Below are 25,151 nucleotides of genomic sequence, written 5' to 3'. Positions count from 1 at the left end.
GATATCCAAATCATACATGCTTGCAATTTCCCCATGTCCCAATTTTTTTAAAAGAAACCAAAGGACAACTTAAGCTATATTTGTTTTAATGAAGCAGGGCTTTCAGAAAATTATTTATGCTACTGTTCCTAAAGGCACAAAGTAATGCAAAAGAAGGAACTTTACATATATGCTCATATACAAGGTGAAGAGGTTTTTCATCAGTTAATCCAACCCTGAAAGGTTGAAATCTTACTGGGGTTGCAGTAGTCATAATCATTAAAGCTAACAATTACTTATCTTGTCAGGGAGACATTTTAAAATTGCTCAGGCTAGAATATTTCCAGCCACTCTGAAACAGTGGCTATTTCAGTCAGCAACAGGCATGTCTCAAACATCACAAGCAACCAGCCAACCAAGCAGTGTGATCAAAATACTCTATCCCACTCTGAAACTAGGGACAAAGTAAGTTCAGCAAACAAAAAGGCACACTTTCATTAGAAGGAGATGATTTTCACAGAGTTATGTTAAAAGGTAAAAAATGCCAAAATGCCTCACAACAAAGCCTCATTAAAACAAAATGATGGCATGTGTCTACATGTAAATAAAATTTCAAAACTTCAGATAAAGTCACACCTTTGGTTATTTTTAACACACCTTATTTCATTCCATTGGTTGTTACTGAATAAAATGGAAGGATTCCTTTTTCTCTTGTTGGTTGCATGTTTTCAAATGTATAGGCTCAATATTTTATAAATATATTTCTGATTATATGAGAAGGGCTAGAGTAAGTGTAAGGCCTCCCTCCTTTCTAAGTATTTTTAAGCATATATATTAATTATTTTTAGAACACACTATTTAAGAGAAGAAAATAGTAGGACAAAAAGGATAGCTGCCAGTATTTGTTAAAAAAGGCTTCCCCCTCTTACTGCTTCTACTCCCTCCTCAGCAAAACCACACATAGCTCAATAAGAACCCACTAACTACTTGGCAAAATCTGTAAAGCTCAATATGTTACAGCATTTTAGACTTTAAAAATAACACATTACTACAAAACTGAAAACTACAACCAAAGACAACATCCTGGCAATTTTGCACACTGGAAGTATCTACTTTATTTACAATCATCAGAACACGGCTTTATATGAAATCATAATAGTCATATAAATATAATACTTCACCTTTGCTACCATTTAACAAATTCACCAAATTTCACCTAGTTTAAGGCTGTCATCTACAGAAAAATTACAGCCTGTCATTGTAAGGAATCAAATTTCATACTGTGAATTTATAACTATGAAATGCTGTTTATGGAACTGTATTTTACATCTTCTATCCTTCCACATCTGGTTAAAGAAGACTGATTGCCTTTCTTTCTTCCCTTTTGCATAAGTAAAGCTGAAAGGACGAGTAAGGCTCATGTGAAGGAGAAAAGACAGTCCAAGAACCTTTAATGAACTCAAATAATTTGTCTGGGTGCTTTCAGTCAACAGAATACTTCAGTAAATTAATAACATCACAGAGTACAAGGACACCCTTTAAGACAACAACATTTGATCTAATATTCCATACTACAGCTTCATTTTAACATTTCATTATGCTCATAATATGTTTTATATGGAGCCTAGAGTTTCAATTTTAGTGGAAATATTTTCTTACAGTTTGCAAAACAAATGACTCAATTACACTTTAATAGGAATGTTTGAAAAATATCGTATTTTTCTATTTTCTATATTTCTATTTTCTATTTAGTTCTCAACTCACATTTAGGTAAGACTTGTACTTATAACAATGATATTCCACTTTTAATATTATTAAACACCTACTGTATTTGAAACTACACCAAACTAGGTCCAAGTCATTAAAACACAAGGTGTACTTTCTGAAAAAATCTAAGAACACCTTTTCCTTTTAATAAACAAAATGTAGTGGCAACTTTTGTTTACGTGTATTCATCTGTTTTTTCTTCCCTCTACTGTAGGATACCATTGCTTGCCTAAAAACCACTTTATGTTCAAAGATGTTAGTTCCATGAAAATGTAGCAAAAAAATTACATTAAACCACTTCAATATAAGAATCCACAGTGACAGCAGAACAGTATCATAGCATTTAATGGTACATCTGCAATTCATTTCACTCCATCAGCCAAAAGATGCATTTATACTACAGCTACTACATTTGGAAAAGAGTTTAAATTACAGAAGTTGAGAGCTTCAAAGAAAATCTTAATCTAAGCACCTTGATCTTGATGGCCCAGTTAAAAAAAAAAAGATAGAGACACTCTTCATGAAAATGCAGATCAATCACACTTAAATTATTTTAAATTTCCTTTCATAAATCAATTAAATGTACCAACCTGGGGGTTGGAGCATTTTATTTCAAGTGATTCTAGGTCGACATGGAGGCAGACAACAAATGAGTGTCTGGATTCTGGTCCTGAAGCAAGCAGTTTCTGTGAAGTCACAGCTAAAGTAGAAGTACAGCCCATTGGTTCTACCAAATTAAGTGTCATTTGTTGTCCAAGAAGAGTATATATACTGAAATGATGCAGACTAATTGTCCATGGAAAAGCATCACCTAGTGTTTAAAAAGAAGGGGAAACAGTTAAACAATTGCTTAGTAAAAAGTAGGATATTAATTTCACAAAATTAGCAAAGGCCTTATTCTAAGCCACCTTAGAAGTTAGCAAGTGAAATCAACAACTGTTAAACTGATCCCAAACTCTCATAAATAGAACCACCATTGCCATGCTATAATTCAAAATCTAAACAATAGCAATATATTTTTATAGCTTCTAAAAACTGAAATCCATTGGAAATTTTAACTCCAAACTGTGAACAAACATGTACAAAAGAGTCTTTAAAGAAATCTTTCTGCTTCATATAATTTTCCTGAAACTGAGGCATATTCAGAAAACATTCCCCACTTTTTATAGCGTATGGGTGCAGTTCAGATTTCTTTATAATAGAAGGAGGAAAACAGCTCTTTCTATTATATACTTGTATCTATTTACAGGTTGTAATACTGAAAAAGTGAATTCTTCCCTTTAAAAGTCTACAGGTTGCATGTCAACACAGTGGTGATGCAGAGCGAAGCCTGTTCCAATGCTCACAGCGCAGCTCTTTCCACTGCCTCACTTAAACTTCCTAGGAACAGAATGGTGAAGGATTTTCTAAAAACAAATTATTATGAACATACACTTAGCACTTCATTTCTTATATTTAGAAGGAAGCCTACCCAGAGAAGTTTCTGGAATCCTACCAGAATATCAGGAATAATCAGTGAGGGAATTGGCAGTGCACAGCTGAACAACAAAATGCCTACAGCTTCCATAAAATTGGTTTTCTTTAGGTTGTCAACAGATGAAACATAAAAGTTTCCAAAGCAGGATCACAGAACTATCCAGATAGTTCTTTAAGGGGCCAACAGGAACTCCTTTTGGTGAAGGAAAATTTTCAACAGCTCTACCAGCTAGAGCTGAGAGGAACTGAGTGCACAGATTACAGGGCTTGAAACAGAATCCCTGTGGTGGGTTGACCCTGGCTGAGTGTCAGGAGCGCACTGCAGCTGCTATCACTCCCCTTAGTCAGCTGGACTAGGGGAGAAAATACAGCAAAAGGCTGGAAGACTGGGAGAAATAATTCACCTGTTACTCTTCATGGTCAGAACAGACTCAGCTTGGAAAAATCCATCTGGCACTGGTTGGAATTGGCTCTGTGGGACAAGAAAGCTTCTGGAATGCTCTCACAGAAATCAGCCCTGCAGTCCACCTCACTACCAAAATCTTGCCATGTAAACCAAATACAATCTCACGTATGATAGCCAGGTCCCAGAGAAAAAAAATCAGGCTCTGAGAGAAACACTGAATCAAAACTCAAATAATGCTCAATAGAAGTGAGGGAAATAAGGCACTGAAAGATACGTGGGTAATTCTAATTTTACCTGAAACAGATACATGTTTTTGCTCTTCAGAGGTATAAGAACATAACAATATTTCAGGGGGCCATTGGGGTTCTTTTGTTTAGTTTTGTTTTCTTTAAATAGTCTTGTCAGATTTCCTACTGAGGAAGTTATGCCCTTTTGTCACAACTTGAGCAACAGAGAGTCTGTGCCCAGCATGTGAATTTTCAATCCACCAAGATAAACTGCCTGCCCCAATATGAAGTAACATAAAAGCAGCTGGATGCAGTGCCAGATCCAGACATAGCAGCCTGGTGAGCATCCACCAACCTTCAGGCATGCCTGAAGCAGTCTTCATCTTTGCAGAGAGAACAGAGAAGGAGAAAGAGGAGAAAAGTTCTCCTTCCCATTGGAAAATTCAGAAATTTGTTTAGTATGAGGTTTTATTTTTCAAAATTTTGGCTTAAGTCATGGATAAAAAGAGTCCAAATTAATGTAACGCCTCAGATGCATTGGAGCCAGTCTTGAGAATAGGAAGAGAAAATGGTAGACAAAGGTACACTGGGCTGGGCTCCTTGGGGTCTCATGGGACAACAAAAAATTCAGTGTTTATAAATATATGAAGAGTGTGTTTGCTGCCTAGTGTGACCTACAGTCAGTACTGTCCTGCTGAGAAATCACAACACTAAGAAGCAGCACCAACTATTAACTGTGATCATTTAAAGAAATTAGAAGGGTTTTGAAATGAAAAGAAAGCTTCATTCCAACATTCCATAGTCCATATTATTTTACATTTAGTCAAAAGTATGTATCAGAAAATTCTGTGTCTCATCCTAAGAACAAACTGAAAATCTCAATAGTTTATTTTGAAGCTATTACATACTAAAGAATTCAGTTCAAAGTAACTTGAAAATATTTTGAAAAAGTTTTCAGATTAAAAGTTTTGAAGCAGTTAATTTGTGCTTTTTTCCAAGTTCAGTCAGCCAAGTAATACATAAAATAATTGTGATACATGGAAAAAATTCAAATGCAAAGTCAACTCCAATGACATGTTTCTAATTATTATATATGAACTTTGGTTTTCCCTGTGACCACCATAGTAAATTAACATTGTTAATATTTCATGGATTAAAAAGAAAGAATATTCAAGGAAAAAATCGATGGTAGCTGTATTGGATTGCACACAATATGTACCTCAAAAGGAAAACAATGACAAAATGTTATCAATTTACAGAAACCACAGTACATTGAAAAAACACTGTAGTAAAAATACAGTGAATTTACAGCTATAAAATTCCCTCTAATTACCTGTTCTTCAGCTCCATGTACACTATGTGCCTGTTCTAGCACTTTACTGAAACAGTCACCTGATAAATCCTTGTTTTGTTTTGCACCTATGTCTTACTTGTTTTCCAAAAGAACAGTGCCTTCATTCATTTGCAAATTCGTTTTATGAAACTATTAAAAAAATTAATCCAAACAATCTAAACATCAAAAGCAACACTGCTTATAGGATTTTTCCCACAATTTAAATAATGATTTCTTGGTAGAAAGGAAAAGTCAGTGCCACATTTAGCAGAGTTTTCTCTACATATAACTTTCCTATCTATGTATACTATTATTTTGTCACCTAAATGATGAAATTCTGAAATATTTTAAGTAAATTGGGAAAACTGTAAATGCCTTCAGTGGAACTATACCACACCCAACATCTATTATGCCAAGATTATAAAATATACACACGAAAGACACCAGCTATGGTTGAAGATTCTGGTTAATTCCTGATCTACTACTATCCTAAATCCTAATTTTTGATTTTGTAGAGTACCATCACTGATTCGTATTTGAAAATTTATTAATAAAACTATTTCAACTGCTTTGATAACTTCCTAAATTTATAAATACCACTTTCAGGTATTTGGCAGTTGACCGACCCAACCATCACACAATTTTCAAAGAACTGGCATTTATCATTTATCTGCTACTTGCAAAAAAGTCTAATTTCTTACAGAATTTTAAAATTATTTTTCCAATGTATAAATAAAAAAGAAATGATATGTGGAAGCCCTTTTCTCTGGTACTTATTGATGCACTTTGCTTCTTTGCTGGAGTTAATCACCAATGCTTATAATAAGACTTCCCATATGCATGACATACAATACTGATAAATGTACTTAACTACTAATAATTGTTATGTTTGCTCTCATTTTTATGAAGTACTTATCTTTATTTTAAAAACCAGATTGCAGCTGTGGTATTTGTACACAATGATGTGCGTACAGTTCTACAAAAGAGAAATTTTCTTTGTTTAAAATTAGTAATGGTAGGAGAGAGAGATCCTGAAAACTTTATCATGCAGGGGCTCTGATATCTATTCCCAGGCTTACTAGTACTATCCCTTGCAGTACTTAAAAAGCAACGTGACTAGTCTGTTTCCATTTCCCTTTCTGTACACACACTGCAGGGTCTTTACATGTATTTCTAAATCCCTCATTCTCATGGGACGTGCAATGTTTAAGAAAAAAGATACTGCAGTCACTTCATGTAAGGTCAATTGCACTTCTTCCCAGTCATGCAAGAGGAAAGTAGTTCTATGTCTGCATAATCCCAGCTTCCCAATCATGAGAACTAATTTTACAAGCCATTCTCATAACAGGTAAATTAAGTACATGATATGACAAGTACAGATGATGACACTGAATATAAGCTCAAAATAAACCAAAATAAAGTAGATTTAGATTAGATATAAAGAAGAAATTATTCACTATGAGAGCAAGATGCTGGAAGAGGCTGCAAAGAAAAGTTGGGCATGCCCCACTCCTGAAACTGCTCACAGCCAGGCTGGAACGGGCTCTGAGTAACCTGGTCTAAAAGGAACTGGTGAAAAGTGTCCCTGCCCTTGGCAGGGCGGCTAAAAATAGGTGATTGTTAAGGCTGCACACAAACACCACTATCAAACAGCACACTATTTTAATGTCAAATATTTATCTCAAATATAATAACTGAGAAAATAATTTCTGTAAATTTAAATGGAAACATTTTAAAAAATCTAACACAGGATGAAAACTTGTAAAAAGGCCAAAATCCTGCTACTTTAAACATTTAACTGCTGTTTTCAAGTTGAAACCTATATGGCGCTTATCTCCTATTTCCCTGCAAGTCACTTATCAACAGATTATTGAGTTTCAACATATGTTAAAAAATTCTGTGAAGTGAATCTGTGTTATTTCACAAACAAAAGCCATATTTCACATTTAAATATTTGGAATATTGTGATTCACATGACTGTCAGTATATAGCTATCCACCTGAAAATGTGAATATGATTAGCAGCAATATTAACTACAATTTTAATTTAATACTTTCTAAAAGTATTTTACCGTGTCTTACCTAAAGATCTGTATCTAACCACTACAGTACCTTACTGTGCCTGACATAAGCAAACATTGTTACAAAGATGAATTAATAAAATTTACTACTACGACCTGAAGAGGAACATTATTACATTAATAATTAATTAATATTACTAAAAAATCAGTAACTAAAGTAACTTAAAATGTAGACTTCTAAAAACAGGAGGATTTAATCAATACTAAAAGTTTTCATTATTACTCTAAAACAGTGCTTTACCTATGTAAAAGTTCCCTTCATGTCTTCAACTTGTTTTCCTGTTATAAGAGTTCAGATTTTTGGAAGACCACTTAGCAGTCCAGAAGTTCTGACCATAACAACATTTGTTGTCCAACTATATTTACCACATTTTAGCCTATCACTACAGGTTTTGAACTTGGAGATTATACAGATGAATTGTCAAATATTTGAAGGTAGATGTGCACAGAAAGTCACAACTCGCTGTAAGCACTTCTCTAAACATTTCAGTTCTGCTCTTCTTAGTAACTATTTTACAGAAAGGGCAGCTACAAATAGGACAGAGGTCTCCCTCTTCAAAAGGTGCCAAAACAGAGAAGGGGCAACAGGTACAAGTTGCACTGGGAGAGATTTAATATTGATATAAGGAAGTTTTTATAGTAAGAACAATCATTAACCAGAACAGACTCCTTAGAGATGTGCAGGCTTTCAGGAACAAACAAGCAGGGTGCTGGCTAATGTCATCCTGAGTCCCTTTGCCATGCAAGTTTGGACCAGGTGATCATTCAAGGTCATTTCCAACCTGATCTTCCAGGCTCTATGATTCTGTGATTTCACTTTAACATCTTAACTAAATACTACCTCACGGATCTGTCTGATTAATCTGTAGTCTTAAGATAATACTTAATGCAATTGAGTACCTCACTTAATTGTATTTCTTATTCAACAAAAGTTCAAAGGAATATTTCATTCTTTACATAGATAAATCCATTTATGGATTAGTTATTTCCTATGACTGAGCAACATTATGTTTGTGAATAAAAGTACTGTAAAAGTACTTAAAATGTTCTTTAAAGCATTCATACAAACTAGACTTACCTCAGAGATGCAGCAAAACTGTAAACAAATGGAAAAACCTGATTGTGGGATAGTGTATAAGCTATTTTTACAGTATGTTGATATCTTGAGGTCAGTAAGTATCTGAGTAGGCTGAAATATTCCCAAACGACAGTAAGAATATGTTTCCTTTTTGTCCTCTTTTAGTCTTTCATGTAATAAGAAAAGTTTATCAGTGTATACACAGCTTTCTTAAAAGTAACAACACATCCTTGTGGAAAAGCCTTTTATTTAGATCTTCTTCATAAAAGAAGGAATGATCAAAAAAAATGGTTATCAGGAAAGCATGGTTTTAATACGTATATACAAATACAATTTCTGAGATGGTAACATGTCTGAAGAATGACAGACTGTCCCTGAAGTCTTGTTCAAAGAAAGAATCAAATTAAGAGACTTCACAATACAAGTCCATAAAAATTATTCACCTTTACAGGAAAAGAAACAATGAAGGTGACTTTAAAGCTGTGAAAAAGCTTTGAAATAATCTGTTTAAGAGGAAGTCTTGGCATGGGAGAAGGCAATGGATCCATTAGAGAATCAAAAATATCAAGATTGTGAGAACTTCTGTTTGGCATTATTCCCAGAGCGGAAAGCCACACACAAATAAATTCTTTACTATAGGCTATTTATCCCAACCAGGGGGATTCTCTTCTCTCACTAGGCTCTTTCCTTCAAATCTGGGTCTGACAAAACTCAAACGACTTCTAACTTTCATAAATGGTTTAAATTACATCATCAGTTTAAAACAAAAAAAAGACATTAAATTTATCTTCTCTGTTACTATGATTAGCAAACAAACATTCTTACTGAAAATTATTAGGGAAAACACATATACCTTTCTCTCATTCTTTTAAAGTTTTTTTTTCTTTTAATTTGGCAACGTCTCTAGTTTGACTTTCAATACTAAAAACTACAATTTTATTTCTGTTGCCATTAGTTAAGGAAAAATACAGAAAAGAGAAGAGTCCAACATAAGACCAAAGGGAGCAGAAAAACAATGTTATAAATCCAAACAAATTTTTGATGGCTGGAGCAAGACTAGCTCTTGAATGTGATTTTGACTTAATTTTTCATACCCTTTAAACTGCTTGTACTTCAGCAGTAAGTATACAGAAAACAGAAAAATTTTCTCAGAAAATGCTGTCACAAAAGCAATTAAACAATTGCTGCATCTCCCTCTCTTCATCTTAGAATGAATACACAAAATAGTGATAAATTCTTTCTCAATAATATAGTTTGAGAATATAATAATGAACTAACTGTACACCAATACCCTGGTTTTGTTTGTGATAGACTTAATTTTCTTTATAGTAGTTGGTATGGTGCTGTTCTAGATTTGTGCTTAACACCGTGGATAATATGGGCAATTAGCAATAATTCTAATTATTGCTGAACAGTGCTTTCCTGCTTCTCACACTGCTCCACCAGCAAGTAAACTGGGGGTGCACAAGGAGTTGGAAAGGGAGACAGCCTGATCAGCTGACCCCAAATAACCAAAGAAACTAGCCAAACAGAATGGCTGGAACACCTGCCTACTGAAAGGAAGTAGAAAATCAACTTTTTGTTTTCCTTTTACTTTATTTTTTAAGCTCTCTTTATCTCAAACCCTAAGCTTTCTCACTTTTGACCTCCTGACTCACTTCTCCATTCCACCAGGGTGGAGGAGTGAGGGACTGTGTGCAGCCAGAGCTGCTGGATGGGGTTAAACCACAAATTGACATGGCATTTCCATGGAATACAAAACTTGGTTGTGAGCCTAGCTCTCATGGAAGTCATTAAAATAAACCTGGAACCCAAAGTTCAAGATAACTCAGAATATTTGCCTCACCTATTTCCAGTACACATTTTTCTTATCTATATATATATATATGGAACAAGATCTTTACATCAGTATTTTTTCAGAACAATTCTTCAAGTCTATTTACTATTTACTCTGATAATTTCCAAAAGTTTTATTAAAAAAACCAAAACACAATGAAAATGCTGAACATAAGCAACTTGTTTTCACTTACTAGGTCCTTTTTCAGCTAATCTCCTCCATTCATTTCTGGATCAGTTGCAGAACGCTAAAAGCTGATTTTTCCCTCAAGCTGGTCTAAAACTGAAACCTCTACCAAATATTAGCTTTTCGAATAAGAACTACGGTACTTTTCCTCAACCTTTACAATTTTTTTCTTCAAATCTCTACAAAACCCCTGCTACAATTCCTAAGTCACAACACAGAACACAACTGTTGCCTATCAGGATGACCATTAAAGTCTCATTTTGACAGTTTTCTATACTTATTTCTTTTCTCATTTTACACTGAATCATAGAATATCTTAAGCTGAGAGGGACCCATAAGGATCACTGAGTGCAACTCCCTGCTCCTTGCAGTGACTACCTAAGATTAAATCATATGATTAAAAGCATTGTACAGATGTGTCCAGAACTCTGACAGACTTAGAGTCATGATCACTTTCCTGGGAAGCTTGTTCCAGTGTCCAACCACCCTCTAAGTAAAGAATGTTTATCGAATGTCCAGTCTGAATGGCACATCCATGACCTTGGTGGGATGAGAAGTTTTTCCTAACATGCCTTGGAATTTTCAATTTACTGTCACTTCCTGTTGTGTCGAGATCATTGGCTACAAAATAACTTCAGTAACAAAACCAATTAAAGTAAAAAATTATTTTACTTTCAAATATACAAAGCATCATAGAACTAGCTCTTTGATGATGAGTTCCATATTGATTTCCATGAGGCCAACCTCGTAGGTAGTATTTCTAGACATCAATAATACATAACAACATTCTGCTAAAAAAAGCAATACCAAATCAGAAGCTTCCAAGATAAAATGAAGATAATTTTCATGACAGTCAGAAATGGAAACTAAAGAGTAAGGTTTTTTGAGTTTATCACATTACCTTCTTCTAGGATGGGTCTCAGCACAACAAATGGGATTTCTTGCAATGGTTCCATGTGTTTGTGTCCAGCACTCATAACCTTTATCTGGGGCAAGCAGACAACCAGTGTGCCAGGCATACTGGCCTGCCCATGGTACCAGTTTCGCACAGTCCCGGGAATGTCACCTGACACAATAGTACTTGGAGAAGGCAGGCTGTCGTTCGGAAGGAATACACAACAAGACTGCACTTCAAGCTGAAAAAACAAAGCAAAGAAAGATTCTCAGAAATAGATTATTTTCCCCCTCACTGTGGAGTATTCATATTGGTACAAAATCTGAAGTTATTCAGCCATCACAGTTGACTGAAAATAGAAATAACTTCTAGTTGAATTAAGAGAAAAGATGACGCAAAATGCTGGAAAATAATATATGCTCATAAATTATGATTATGGGAGGGGAGAAATTCTGTGTAAATTCATCAGAAAGGTATTGCCATGTAAAGTGCACGTACATAGATCTACATTTCAACAGCTTTTTACAAGTGCAACTGAGTCAGAAAATGTTCTGAATGAGAAAGCCCTCCACTTTTTGCCATTCATTAGCTTTTGTTAGCAATAACTAAGTCTCTAGGACTAGCCAACATTTTATATGCTGTTACTTTCTATAAAGAATTATACAGGGAAAATTCTGCCTTTACTTAATAAGCAACACAATGAGCATGTACAAAAAAGGTGATATCTAGAAAAACTATGAAAAACACAATCTTTAGAGAAAAACTGATTTTTAAACAAATGGAGAGGTGTATACATAAATAAAGAGAGACAGTATAGTTGACAAAGTTTATACAGCTTTTATCCACTTTTCAGTGCAAATCAAAAGCAGCACATATAATTTCATAAGAAATAACATTTTTTTGTTCTTTATTTTCAATGTTGTTACCCTGGAACATGTCTGACCATTTTTGCCATCTTCTTAGGAGCTTCTGGAGAGGCTGAGCCAGCCCAAACCATGAACTCAACTCATCACAACTTGTTAACTCAGAGGTGATGTAAGATGTGGACTGTTAGTCTTCCTTGGCTCTTACAAATAACATTCTGGCACCTGGATATCAAAAGGTTCCAACAGCCTGCACACTTGAACACTTTTTTAAGCAAATACAAGCTATGATTCAGTTCATTTCTTCACATTGCTTGGAAAGCCTAGCATACAAATTGTTGGACAAGATATTATTTGTAGCTGTGATAAAAACATTTGTTTGCTGCAAACTTACATAACACTCTAGTTAAAGACAGCAGAGTTTAAAAGCAATAACCAAGATTAGTACTTCATACTCTCCCCCAAAGTGTATTAGACCTTCAAGACCACAATAGTGATTTTTAATAGAGCTGGAATTCCATAGCACTCTAAATACTTTGCCAGCCTAGTGGGTACACAGATATTAATCTTTGCTTCAGCATTTTTGTACCCTTTTGCTTAGAAAAACTGACAAGAATTCACTGCAGAAAACTATAAGTAGAATTTTGCAAAAATAAATACATTGGTTCATGAAGTCTGTGTTTGTTTCTGGATTGAGAACTGTTTGAGTTGTAAAATGAAGCTAATTACATCTTTGATAAGTAGTTTATTGATCCAAGGTTGCCGAGTATACTTTATTTATACTGAATGAAAAGCTAGGGTGTATTGTTACAGATGTAACAGATTTGGATTTTTTAATGGCAAATTAGTCTTTGTGTCAATTTGCAAAGATTTTTACAGTGACACATTAGATCATTTTCTGGTCTATTAGTAACAGGTTGCAGGTCAAGGCATTGTGGGATAATGATAAATAGATGACAAAAGAACTTATGATCAGTATAACTATTGCTTTATCCATGCATTTGCTGAGTAAACAGTTTATAAAAAATCACCCATTCTTCACACACACATATATATGCATATAAATACACATCTATGACAATTAACATCAAATGCTGCCTGGATATACAAACCATGTGGTAATAATAATCTAAAAATTCCACCAATTTGAAGAGATACTATACTTCATCGCATTACCAGCAGCAGGATCTATATGACATTTTACAAAGCACTCTCAAGAAGAGATCTCCAAACTCAGTAGAGTTTTTGCACTTCATTTACAGTTTAGTACAGCTTTGTACTGAAAAAAAGTTCTTCCGATCACATTTGGTTTATTTTACTTTGCCATACCAAGAATACTGAAGTAGAATCACAACAGTTTCACCTCTTTAAATTCCTGATGGAAATTCCTTTTCTACACAAGCAGCTCTTTGTTATTCATTTTCAAACAACTGAATGGGAGTTGGACCATGAATTTTGGTGGGCTTTAAACAGTAGCATCAGGTCTCCATATGTGTGATGGATACACTCGACCCCTTAACCAGACAAGCAGTAGCTCAGTAACTCCAAATGAGGTAAAGGCTGAGCTGTGGCCTGGTCAAGAACTCCAGGAAACCCACGAAGAGCAGTGTGACTCAACGGGCATCATGCCTGATCATGCGAGTAACACTTGAATGTGTTTTTTTCCAAGACTTAGTTATCAAGGAACAAAGCAAGCTGTGGATACAAGGAGTCTCTTGCACACCCTTTCCATTGCATGCAATTTGACTAAAGCCAATGACAGCCTAAGTGAACTGCCATTGAGCTCTCCCTGCCAGGCAGGGTGGCTGCACAGCAGTGATCTTTCCTTGAGCTGGAGGGACACCTTTCAAGGTTGTTCCGAGAGGCAGAGAGGCCCTTATACTAACAACAGATCTCTGGATGAGTTCAATTCAAGCATTCCCTAAACTGCAACTGGACTGCACACCAGTGACTCTCCCCTTGAGCTGGTATGCCTCACAGTGTTTGGGATTCCTCATCTGAGACTGAGTGTTCCTTCTGAAGCCCAAGGCAGAGAGATCCCCTAACTGCAATAGATCCTCAGTAAGCTGCTGACAGCATGCTAAATTAAGATTAATGAAATCCATGTAGGTAATTCCTTTAGACAGAATGTTGTCAAAATTTGAGACTAAGATTGAACCTAAGCTCCATCAGGAGTTTAGAAAGCAAGGGGATCTACTCTGAACCTCATAACTCAATGGAAGGATTTCCTTACTCTTTGTATTTCTTCTCTTAGATAAAAACTGTTGTCCAGATCAGATCCAGCTGCACCTAAGCCACATCAGAGATTTGGCAAGCAAGGAGGTCTGGTCTGCATGACTCAGCCTTTGGTTTACCTTATCCATTTCCATCTTTGGCCTCCATGTAAATAATGCCAGATTAATTCCAATTATTTTTTCCCTTGTATGTTTCAACCATGTAGTACATGATAGGGTGAACCTTGCTATTGAACTTCACCAAGTTACACCTTTATGAATTCATATTAAAATCACCTTTGCTAATGCCTTTTCTAATGATTATTTAAGTTACTCTGAATCACTCATTCATGACAAATTGGTGCAGTCAGCAGGATCCTAAATCTGGATTCGCTAAATATTGACAGTATGTAATACTACAGAATTGCTTACAGATATGGTTGGCTTACCTGTGCTTCATTTAAAGTTTTATATGATTAACAAATTTTGCAAAACATTACTGCAGGATTTCAAAGGCCAACACAATTAATCAATAGCCAAAGGCCATATTTTAGAGAGAATTATGCAATCATAATCACACAAGAAATTACCAACTTGAATGCACAAGGGCATAGTAAGTGCAAAACTGAGTTGCACCTGTTGAACTTCTTGGAGGCAGATTCACAGCTATCAACTTCAATGGAATTTGTGTATGTTTAACTCACAGAATCCGGAAATTTGCCTATTCACAAATTCCAGTGAAGGAATGGAAGAGTGCACCTAAGATGATGGAATTATATGCTGGATAAAAGTGAGAATGTTTACTACAGATTGCTTCACCAATCGGAAAGTGTTTCAAAATATATGTAATCCAAATTCTTAAAATTAAACTACATCAATACATTTAATATATAGCATATATTAAAGCTATCATATAAATCTTTTTACACTTTTTAAATAACTGTTAAACTGTGTGCCTAAAATTGTGAATTTAATGTAAGATGTGACTGATTTATGTAACTGAATATAAATCTGCAGCAGTAAATCTTGCATTAATGTAAGGATCTGACAATCCAAGGGAAAGAAAATGAAGTAATCTGCCAGTAAGAAGTCCTCAAGCTGGGGGTCAGATCCTGTTCATGGAAACCATCTGGTTGGGACCCTCCAAGCCACACCAAACACAAATGATCTTTTAAAAAAATATCCTATTCATTAATGCTTCGCAGCTGCACTGCGTGTTACTTCATTTTTCCATGGCAACATCCTTTCTGTTTCAAGGATCTGATTTCAGTTTTGGTAGCAACATGTTCGTTTGCCAATACTGAACACATTCATGTGTTAAAGAGAACGAATTATTACATTCTTGAAACAGGATCACCCCCTATTTCCATTTCTATCATGTCAAGGCCTGTACATGCTAAATAACATGCACTAACGATAAGCCAGTGAAGCAAGCAGTATTGCCCCTTCTAAAACATTAAGCAAAGCCTAACTCTGTGTTCTACACTTTTACAAACATATAAGCCTCAAAATGTCCAATGACTCTTGTATAAAAAGGAAAGTATTAAGTTACTGGAGTATTTTTAATTCTTATTTTATAAAAAGTAATGTTGTTCACTAGAGAGAAGAGTGAAATAAATACTGCCAAAAAATTAGGTCTTGCTAACTGAGGAGTGTGGGTTGGAGGGAAGAAAACAAAGCGACTCCCCAAAAGTGCAATGAAGAGGAACAAGTTGTTCAAGTCTTTACTGCTTTTCATGGTAGTGATAACATAAGAAGATTCCCTTTCGTAGCTCACATTTTACAGCTACATAAATCAGAGGCACAGAAGATTTTATATAAGGTGATGCTTGCATAAGGTGTCTGTCCAGGGAAGATGCCTCTCTCTGAATTAGTCATCAACTCTCATACGCTCTCAGCAGAAAGGTAACGTGTTTTTCTGGGTACAGAATATCATCTTGCAATGACCCCCAAGCTGCAAAAACCACTGCTTACACATCTCATGTGCAGGTTCTGGTGTGATCAATATTGTAAGACCATAGCCCAGCCTCCAACATCCAGATTCATTCTACCATTTAGACCATCTGCGACTGAGCCAGACATGTAGTGTTTGTTACAATTTTAAAAGGCAGAACAGAAATGCTTGTTCTGAAGGTAGACAAAAGTAAAAATGTTATAAATGGAAAGCAGGACACATAAGTAAAATAACTAAGAGAGCAGGCTACCTGCACATAGAAATGATCATAATAAGGACCAGATACATTTTCTTTGACCACAGTGTATTGTGCTTCACAGTATACCTATTATTTCCTAAGAAAGCTTTTAAATCTTTTAAAAAGGTTTTATTTAGTTATCAAAACCACAAATTTTTATTGGTTTGTGGTAACTAACCAACTTAAGAAATAATCCTATCTCATAGTTGCCAAATAACTGCCGATTGCTGTAACTGCTAAATTACAAATCACAGAATCTCTTCCTGACACCTGGATAATGACACAGTTCAAAGAACAAAAATCTTATCAAATCTTTTCTTGCCTTTCTATGTTTCACTTTGTCAAAAAGTTTTACAAGTTATGTGTGTTAAAGAAAATAAATTTTTCAGTGGTTTCAGGAAAAGGATTTATTTTTTTCAAACGAATTTGGGGATATTTAAAGGCATGTGACATACCTAAGTTTTATATGTAACAATTACATTCTTATGTACTTGGCACTTGTTACAACATTACTCATTAATTAATTCACATTTAATACAGATCCTTCATTGTTCTCAATGGAATTCAGCATTAACAGCCAATTAAAAATAATTGTGTTTATACTGCTTCACAATTTTAGCAACTATTAGTATGAAGAACATGTGAAAAATGAGTATTACTCTCATACACAGTGTAACTGCCAAAAAGACTTCAAGGCTGCATATAAAATCCTAAAACAACTAAATAATAAACCAACGTTTTATAATTAAATATGAAAGTCTTTTCACTTAAATACTAATAGGTTACCACAATTCCAAAGCATAAAACCTTCATGTAATATTCTATCAGAAGCAAGCCAGAGCTAGGGCTAAGCAAGTACCAGCTTTGGATCCAAAATAAACTTTCCAGTTACTTTGGTTCCAAACACATTTACTTACTCTAACTTCCACTAAAAGAATAATCCTTTGATGATTTTAAGTTATGAAGTTCAGTTTTATCTGATGACAACTACAGACTTTCCTGTTCTACGATCATGTAACTAAAAGATCCAGGAACATGAAAATTAGCTTTAGGAAAAAAGCCACAGGGTCAAAATGCTCCAGCATTTAACCAGACAAATTATTCCAGAAATTTTCCTTTTTCATGCCAAATAATAATATAGAAAATCTGTATGAACTTGTAATTTAAATATAATTATATATGTTTAATAAAATGCACATTATGTTTAATGAAATAAATAGTATGCACTTGATTTGAAATACAGAGTCATGATACTCATTTTCTTACCCTCTATACATTGCCTTGCACAAATTTCCCGTTTGGGCTGGTACTAAAAGAATCAAGCTATATATTTGGCATTTGTGTCTTGAAACCATATTTAAATAAATTAGACATAGGGACTACTAATAGAAGTAAAAAGAAGAGCAAACAGATCTATAAATCCTTCATATTTCACAAGGAATAACTTGCACATTTGTATGGCAGCACATTGTCAAACTTTCCTGCAGCGCTTCCTTAGAGTCTGCTGAAATGTTTCTCTGGTAACATGTAATAAACTTCTGAGAAGGTACTGGCAAATACCTTACAAAGCATAGTTAAAGCATAAGGATGAAACAAAGCGTGTAAACTACTGTATGAATTCATAGGGGTGATTAATGTCAACATAAAACTACAAAATTATAAAAATATAATTTAATAGTCATAGTGATGAAAATAGAAAGCATGAGTACTCTACAAAAGAAATAACCCTGTAAAAAGTAAATAAATCTAGAACCTCAATCACCAGCAAAAGTACCCAATTCAAAAAATCCCCTGCCAGTACGATCCCTATTCTGTATGTTAAGTGAGAGCAGCGAGGTATTTAGGAATTACACTTTGAGTCAACCCCTGCCTATCACTGTCATCAGTTTTCATCTCCACAGCAAGAAACACTATCTTTTTTTCTTATCTACTAACATACAAACTTCATGGTTGGTATCTTATTCATTCCTCAAAAGAAACTCAATTTGCTGGTTGCTCACAAAAAAGCATACCATGAAAAATGTATGAGCAGAGTATTATGGCCCTGATTTAGTTTTCCCCCTTTATAAAGGACCCAGCTCTTCTTCGCTGTCATTATTATATTATCACTTTTATTATTACTCAAACTGTAAGCTGCATTTATACAGGGAGTCTCACTGTGCTAAGTACCACCCAGACGCATAACAAAAATACACTGCTTCCTTCAAATAGATTACAAATTCTCTATCTTATCTAGACATTTTAATTTGCAGTGGAGAGAACATTAAGAAAGAAAGGAAAACAAGCAAAATACTCGTGAAACAATGATGAAAGAGAAGGCTGAAAACTAAACAGATTTAATGGAAAGCATCTCCTCAACTTCACTATGTTCTACAATCAGGTGACAATTCTCAAGTTCTTGCTCAGGCAAAACCTGAACTTCTAAACTTTATAAAAGTGTGAATTTTAAGTAATTTTTACATGAAAGAGGAGTCACACATGAATGACAAGACACATATTTTGGGATAAGCCTGTATATAGGTAAATATATTTCTTGACAGGAAGAAAGAATAAGCATTCAGTAACTACTTTATGTAGTAATGACAAAAAAAACTTGCCGAAAGTTCTAATTAAGACTTTTTTGGGCAGTTTTTGATGATTTTTTTTTAAATTAAAAAAGAAAAATTGATACAATATCCTGCTGTACCATAAAATACTGATCAAATGAATGCCTTTAAAAGGCACAGGTTATAATAATTCTAAATTGGACTCCTAACATGGCATATATACTGCTACACAGAACTCTGCCTTTACTGATCAGCAGCTACAATCTAGAGCATGCTTTAATCCCAGCAGCCATCTAGTTGTCCTTCATGAAAAAGTAGGTGAGCAAGCTGCTGAGCCTTCACTGTGTAACAACAGCAATTGTATCATACACCTCAAGAAAGTATTTATCGTACACAATTTCCTCAAATAGTTTTAGAAAAGAAACATTCTTCAAATCTAACTGCAGTGTTTATAATACAGAAAAACGTGACAAGCTATTTTTATTAATATGATTTTTGAAGGATCTTTCCCTTTAAATACAAAACAGTATTGCAAAACCTAACATTTTAAAACCAAAGTATTCTTTGCTTAATTTACCCAAAATCTTATTTTATTTTTTATTCTCTCAGAAACTACTGAAATAAAGCAATAAAACTTGGGAGCTCCTTTAGAACCCCTCTAATAAAAAGCACTAGGATGCATAAAAAGTATCATAAAGTTTGGAAACACATAGGGGTTTTTTCACTTCCTTTTCATCTTACCTGAAGTGTAAGGCACTTAACTGCATTCCACACTATTCCAATAAATTCTTTCATTCTTTCCTCAGGACTTCTGCAGCTTTCAGATGAGTTCAGCACAGTTTTCACAGGGAGTGACAAAGGACGAGATTCTAATGCAAACAAAAAATGTCAAGAAAAGAGTATCTAAGTAAATAATATACTTACTGATAGCAAAGAAAAAAAATTACTTTACATTCTGAAAGAGTCTCTCACTGTGTAGATCTCACTATGCACATAATAACAATGTATCTGTATCAAACTTCTCAATACAACTACACCAGTTAAGCTTTGTGAGAAATACAACACAATAAAATTAAATTTTCCAACTTTTTCAACATGAACTGCTAGGAAAATATTATGAAGAATGTTTAACTTTAACAAATTAAGACAGTTTTCAAAGTGATAACCTATTTGATGATGCAATTGAAATCCAAGAGGTTTTCATATACATTGCTGCCAGTGTTATCTAAAGGTTTCACCTTTCTAAAATTGTAAGTAATGACAGACCACATTAAATAACAGCCTTTAATTTGTTTTCTTTGAAAAATTCCCTTTAAAAATTTGCGTATGCTTCCAAAAAAAGGCATAAAAATTAAACTGTTTTCTTACTTTGTCAAATTTTAAGGTAATAAAGTATGAAATATTTCAGCAAAATTCAATGTTTTCTAATAAAAAGAGACATTTCCTTAAACTGTTAGTTATTTAATAACATGAACATGAAAAGGTTTTAGAAATGTTAAATTAAATACAAGCACATTAGAACTTCAAATGAGGACTGTGAGTGGTGCATAGTTCCCTCTGACATGTTTTACAGAATATCCTCCTCCTTGTGTTTTGGGATACCCACAGAACTATTGTCAGCTTATTTACATTTCTAGGTTTGGCCTGTATGTTGTTGAGCTGACAAAACTGCAGGAATAAATTATGAAGACTTCATGACTTAAATTTAAACTAACTTGAAATCAGTGTGTGACAAATTATATCTACCAATTTTACAGCTAGGAGGAATCTATAGCATAAAAATTACAGACAAATTCTTAAGACAAAATTATGCTTTCAACTGAACTAAGGAAAGCAAAAATACACGGTCCTTGATATGCATCACTGGTTCTTCAGTATGCAATGAAACATGCATATTAAAAGTGAAATATCTAAGTAGTGAACTTCTGTCGAGAGAATGCAATGTTAATGTCACAGGATGAATTAATTTGAGGCATTTTCCCCATCAATGATCAATAATGTTATCTGGAGAAATCCCTCAACAAATAGTATTTCTAATCATCTTAAAAAAAAAAGTTCGCTTCATTAAACTGATGGAGAATCTAAAGATTTAGAAAGAGAGGTGGTCGAAGAGTAAAAGAGGATTTTTATGGCTGCAGTGTAATTAGTTCTCTCAGAGATTCCTGGCTCTAATTATGGATATGTTAGAAGGATATGAAATGAAAACTCGATCATGAGAGTGTAAAAAGTGTGACATTTCAGGATTGTTTGTTGTCAGCTGTTCTGGAGAGACAAACATGTAAATTGTCCATCTGGAGAAGCAGTGTGCAATAGCTGTTTTTTAACATCTCACATGGACAGCTTTATGCCATGAAGTATGTCTTCCATCCAGGTTATGAATGGATTAAGTTAAAACAAAGAGATTAACCAAGAAATAGCTGTTCTCCTTTAATTTATTACCCCATCTCAATTCAGACCATCTTCTGTGCAGTCTTCTGTGTAGTCAGGCCCTACACTACACATACACTACGAGGTAAGACTCAGGAACAGCTTGAATACCAAGAAATATTAAAGTAAGAGTCAGTGAAGCACAGAACTCTAGAACACAAGTGTGGGTAAGGGTGAGAATGGCATAAAAAGTCACAGTGAGACTCTGGGCATTCCACAGGTAGGATGCTTCTGTTCAGGATGAGTAGATAAATACAGTATAAAACCTACATATTCTACAATGCATTCAGCAGGGACCATCAACATCCTACATCACTTAACAAGTGCGTCCCTCGTGAGTGGTATTTAAAGCTAGGTTTTGTTCTAATCTCCCATATTTTATTTGTAGGAAAAAAAACAGTGCTAATTCTCTCTCAATTAGTGGAATAGCCAAAAACAACAATCTGTGAACTAAAAATAAAATTAGCTGACTGAAGCACCTCCTCTTTTTCTTCATTTACATGTAGTTAGAATTTGCAAAATTCCAGGAATACCCACAATAAAAAGCAGCTTTGCTATAACCCTTCAAGTTCAACCAAGAGAACAAAAAAAAAGTCTCAAAATCCAACAGACAGATAAGGAACCATCCAACCATAAACCATGGGAAACAGAAAATTAATAAAAAGTCTATCAGAATAGAAAGAAGAAACAAGCAAAGTAACTCCTGAAAAGAAGAAAGTAGTACTTTTTTTCCCCCCCCCAGTACTGTAAATCCCAGAATTTTGCCTGAAATGATGCTGGGAAAGAGGTGTCTTAATTCCCTATCAGGCAAGGAGATCAGGAGATGACAAGACACTGCTAAGACACTGTCAGGTGTGGCTACCATGTGTGTTTGGCTAGTCCTCTACAGTAAACATGCAGACTGGATCAATCTCATCTGGCTCAGTAAGAAGGTAATTCCCTAAAATAATTATGCTACTTAGCTACTACTGAACTGAAAACCTCAAAACATTTCCTGGCAATGTCATCAGTCTTGTGTTCAACCCAGGTGCCAGTCAGCAATAGCTAGATAGAAAATATGGTTTGTATGAAACACTTTCAAACTGATGAGGGGAAAAAAAAATGCCCACCAGAATGGGGACTGCTTCAGGTTATACCAGTTGAATTTTAAGAAAAAAAAACAGTCTACAGGGAGATAAAATGCTCCTACTCTTATCTTTTGTTCCTTATTGTTTAATTGGTGCTTTTGCAAACATATGCACCACATCAATCACACATAAGCTGCCACACTTGCCAATTTCAGAACACATTGGTAATGAACAGACTTTAAAAAAGTGTAAAAAAAGGACTCATTGAGTAACTCCTTTCCCAATTTCTTGTTAAAGTACAGAGGGAGTTCCAAGTTCTGCAAAATTAATCATTAAATTACTCACTTTGTAGGAGATGCCACCAAGCAAGACCTACAGGTATAAATTCCAGTTAAAAGTGTATTTCTTATATAGACAAATATCTCCTTCTTTGTGATTTTTAGCCTAGTGGGAATGACTTTTTTTGTAGGACTTTGACCCAGAAAATAAATTTTGAAAATAAAAAGAAGTTTTGTGAAAATGTGCTATTAATATTCAGTGACTTAAGAAATTAGAAAAGGGCAAAGGAAACTTCTGAGGTGTGATTTGGGACAAATGGATATTTCCTTAATTAAATCAGTGCAGAAAAGCCCACACATCAGAGACTTCCACTACTGAGTTGAAGAATATTGATAATCTGAAGGCACTGATGGCCTCATGCTTTCCTCTCGCCTTAGAGGTAGCAATTAAACTGAAGGGAGGTACCTCATTCCGGATTTCTGTGTGGCACACAGGTCTCAGCCTCTCTGGAACGAGAGAGACTCATTTTTCCTGTTCCACTGTGTGTCTCAAATCCCTCATGCATTAAGAAGGCAGCAGCTTCTTTCTGGCTGGAAAAGGTTATCCTGCTGCCACCAAATCCACTTTCAATGATGCCCAAAAGCCCAGCACACTCCTCCTTCAGGACAGGTCCACAGCCAGGCAGGCAGGCGGCAGGACTCTCTCCTCCATCACATCTCATGACCCTACTCAGAATGTTTCTGTCCCATGACCTCAACAGGCTGGGTAAGCTTTCCTTCCAACATCACATCATCTGTCATACAGCTTCTCACACACCGGAAGGGAGCCACACTGAGGAAAATGCTTTTACAGACTGCCCACAGTTACCAAGAGGCCATGACAGCAAAACACATTGAAGAAAAAAAGAAATTAGAGGAAAGTGTTGTCTTACTACATCACTCTTTTTCTAGGAAGATTTTTCCTCTACTAAATTTGGAACCAGTCTGGATGGAATCAAAGTACTCACTGGGATTTCCTTAACATTTAGGTATGTCTTTCCATGAAAAAATAACCCCAAAAACACTAAGGTGTTTGCAGGAAATTCCCAACACCCTGAGGAACTAATCAAGGGGTCAAAAGGATTAGAAATGAGATCAAAATTCCATGGAGGAGAAAATTCAAACTTTAAACAACCTCTAAAAAATCAAAATGGCCTACATATATATATATATTTAACAGAAGATGAATTGTTTTCTTTGTATGTAAAAATTCCCAAAACTACCCCCTAATTAAACCCCAAACAGCCATCACCTTCTAAAAACCTGCATTTTTTTGTAAATGTTTTTGCTTTTGTGTAAAATACTATATAGAAGCAAAAAAATAGGTGAAACTTATTGCATAAAAGCTTGTTTGTCCACAGGTTTGTCTTCCAATTTTTCTCACAAGTCTCTGTATTTTTATACTTGCAACAAAACAGAACTAAGCATATGTAATTATAAAGATATTTGAAGGCATTACAAATCACCCACATTTTTGTGTAAATATGTATGACAGCCAAAGAAATCATTTTCCCAATGTAATACACATCCATTAAACAATTATGTTCAGTGATTCAATATGAAAGTATTTTTCAAATACAAGAAATTTCAAAAGCCCAAAGGAATTATTTTTAAAATACTTCCAATCCTAATGCACTACTTTTCCCACCATTCCATTTCAAAGTTAATTAAAGCTTCTCTGTTTTGAGAAGCTCAAACCTGAATTTATCAATATTTTCTGAACTATCAGCACCCTTCAGAAGTCTTTCACTAATATTCACGTTTTATTTTTGAGGTGTCATAAGAAAAATTATTCCCCACAGGCCCATTCTTGGATGAATTATACTTGAATTATTCATTTTCTAAAAAGAGACTATGCTAATTACTTTTTGAAGTTTACACTCTCCATCAGAATGATTGAGAATAAAAGCAGTACTTAAATGACCAGGAAGTCCTTTTAAGCTTATGAAAATATGTGACATATTTGCCAGCATACTGAATAGTCTTTGCACAAATAATTTCTTTACTGTCCTTGGAGCATTTTTGCATTCTACTTTATTAACAGTGCAGACAATACATTATTTTATCAAGATAATAACTGAGTGACACAGTCTCTGACAACTCATAAGAGCAAGTCCCTTACATGCAGTGAAATGGCAGCAGAGAGGTGCAGGGACTACATTTGTGTGCTCACCCAATGAGTTAACAGCAGAATAAGAGTTAAAACACAGAGGCTTTTAACATATGTCAATAAACAAAGACAAATGTGATATTAATGTTGTG

General features: G+C 34.8%; 1 protein-coding gene across 10 annotated transcripts in view; it reads right to left on the bottom strand.

Moving 5' to 3' along the window:
- Positions 1–25,151, bottom strand: part of VPS13B (vacuolar protein sorting 13 homolog B) — a 422,306-nt gene that overhangs the window by 191,844 nt on the left and 205,311 nt on the right. For all 10 annotated transcript variants that reach the window (XM_015617450.2, XM_015617453.2, XM_015617455.2 and 7 more), the window contains 3 exons: positions 19,820–19,947; positions 11,271–11,505; positions 2,337–2,557 (listed from right to left, as the gene is read on the bottom strand). In XM_015617450.2, the coding sequence (XP_015472936.1) occupies positions 2,337–2,557; positions 11,271–11,505; positions 19,820–19,947 (584 nt within the window). The remainder of the gene's footprint in view (positions 1–2,336; positions 2,558–11,270; positions 11,506–19,819; positions 19,948–25,151) is intronic.

Source organism: Parus major, chromosome 2, assembly GCF_001522545.3.
Source record: "Parus major isolate Abel chromosome 2, Parus_major1.1, whole genome shotgun sequence".
Classification (NCBI taxonomy): Eukaryota; Metazoa; Chordata; class Aves; order Passeriformes; family Paridae; genus Parus; species Parus major.
The sequence above is the reverse complement of the archived record's forward strand: the minus strand, read 5'-3'. Positions and strand labels throughout refer to the sequence as shown.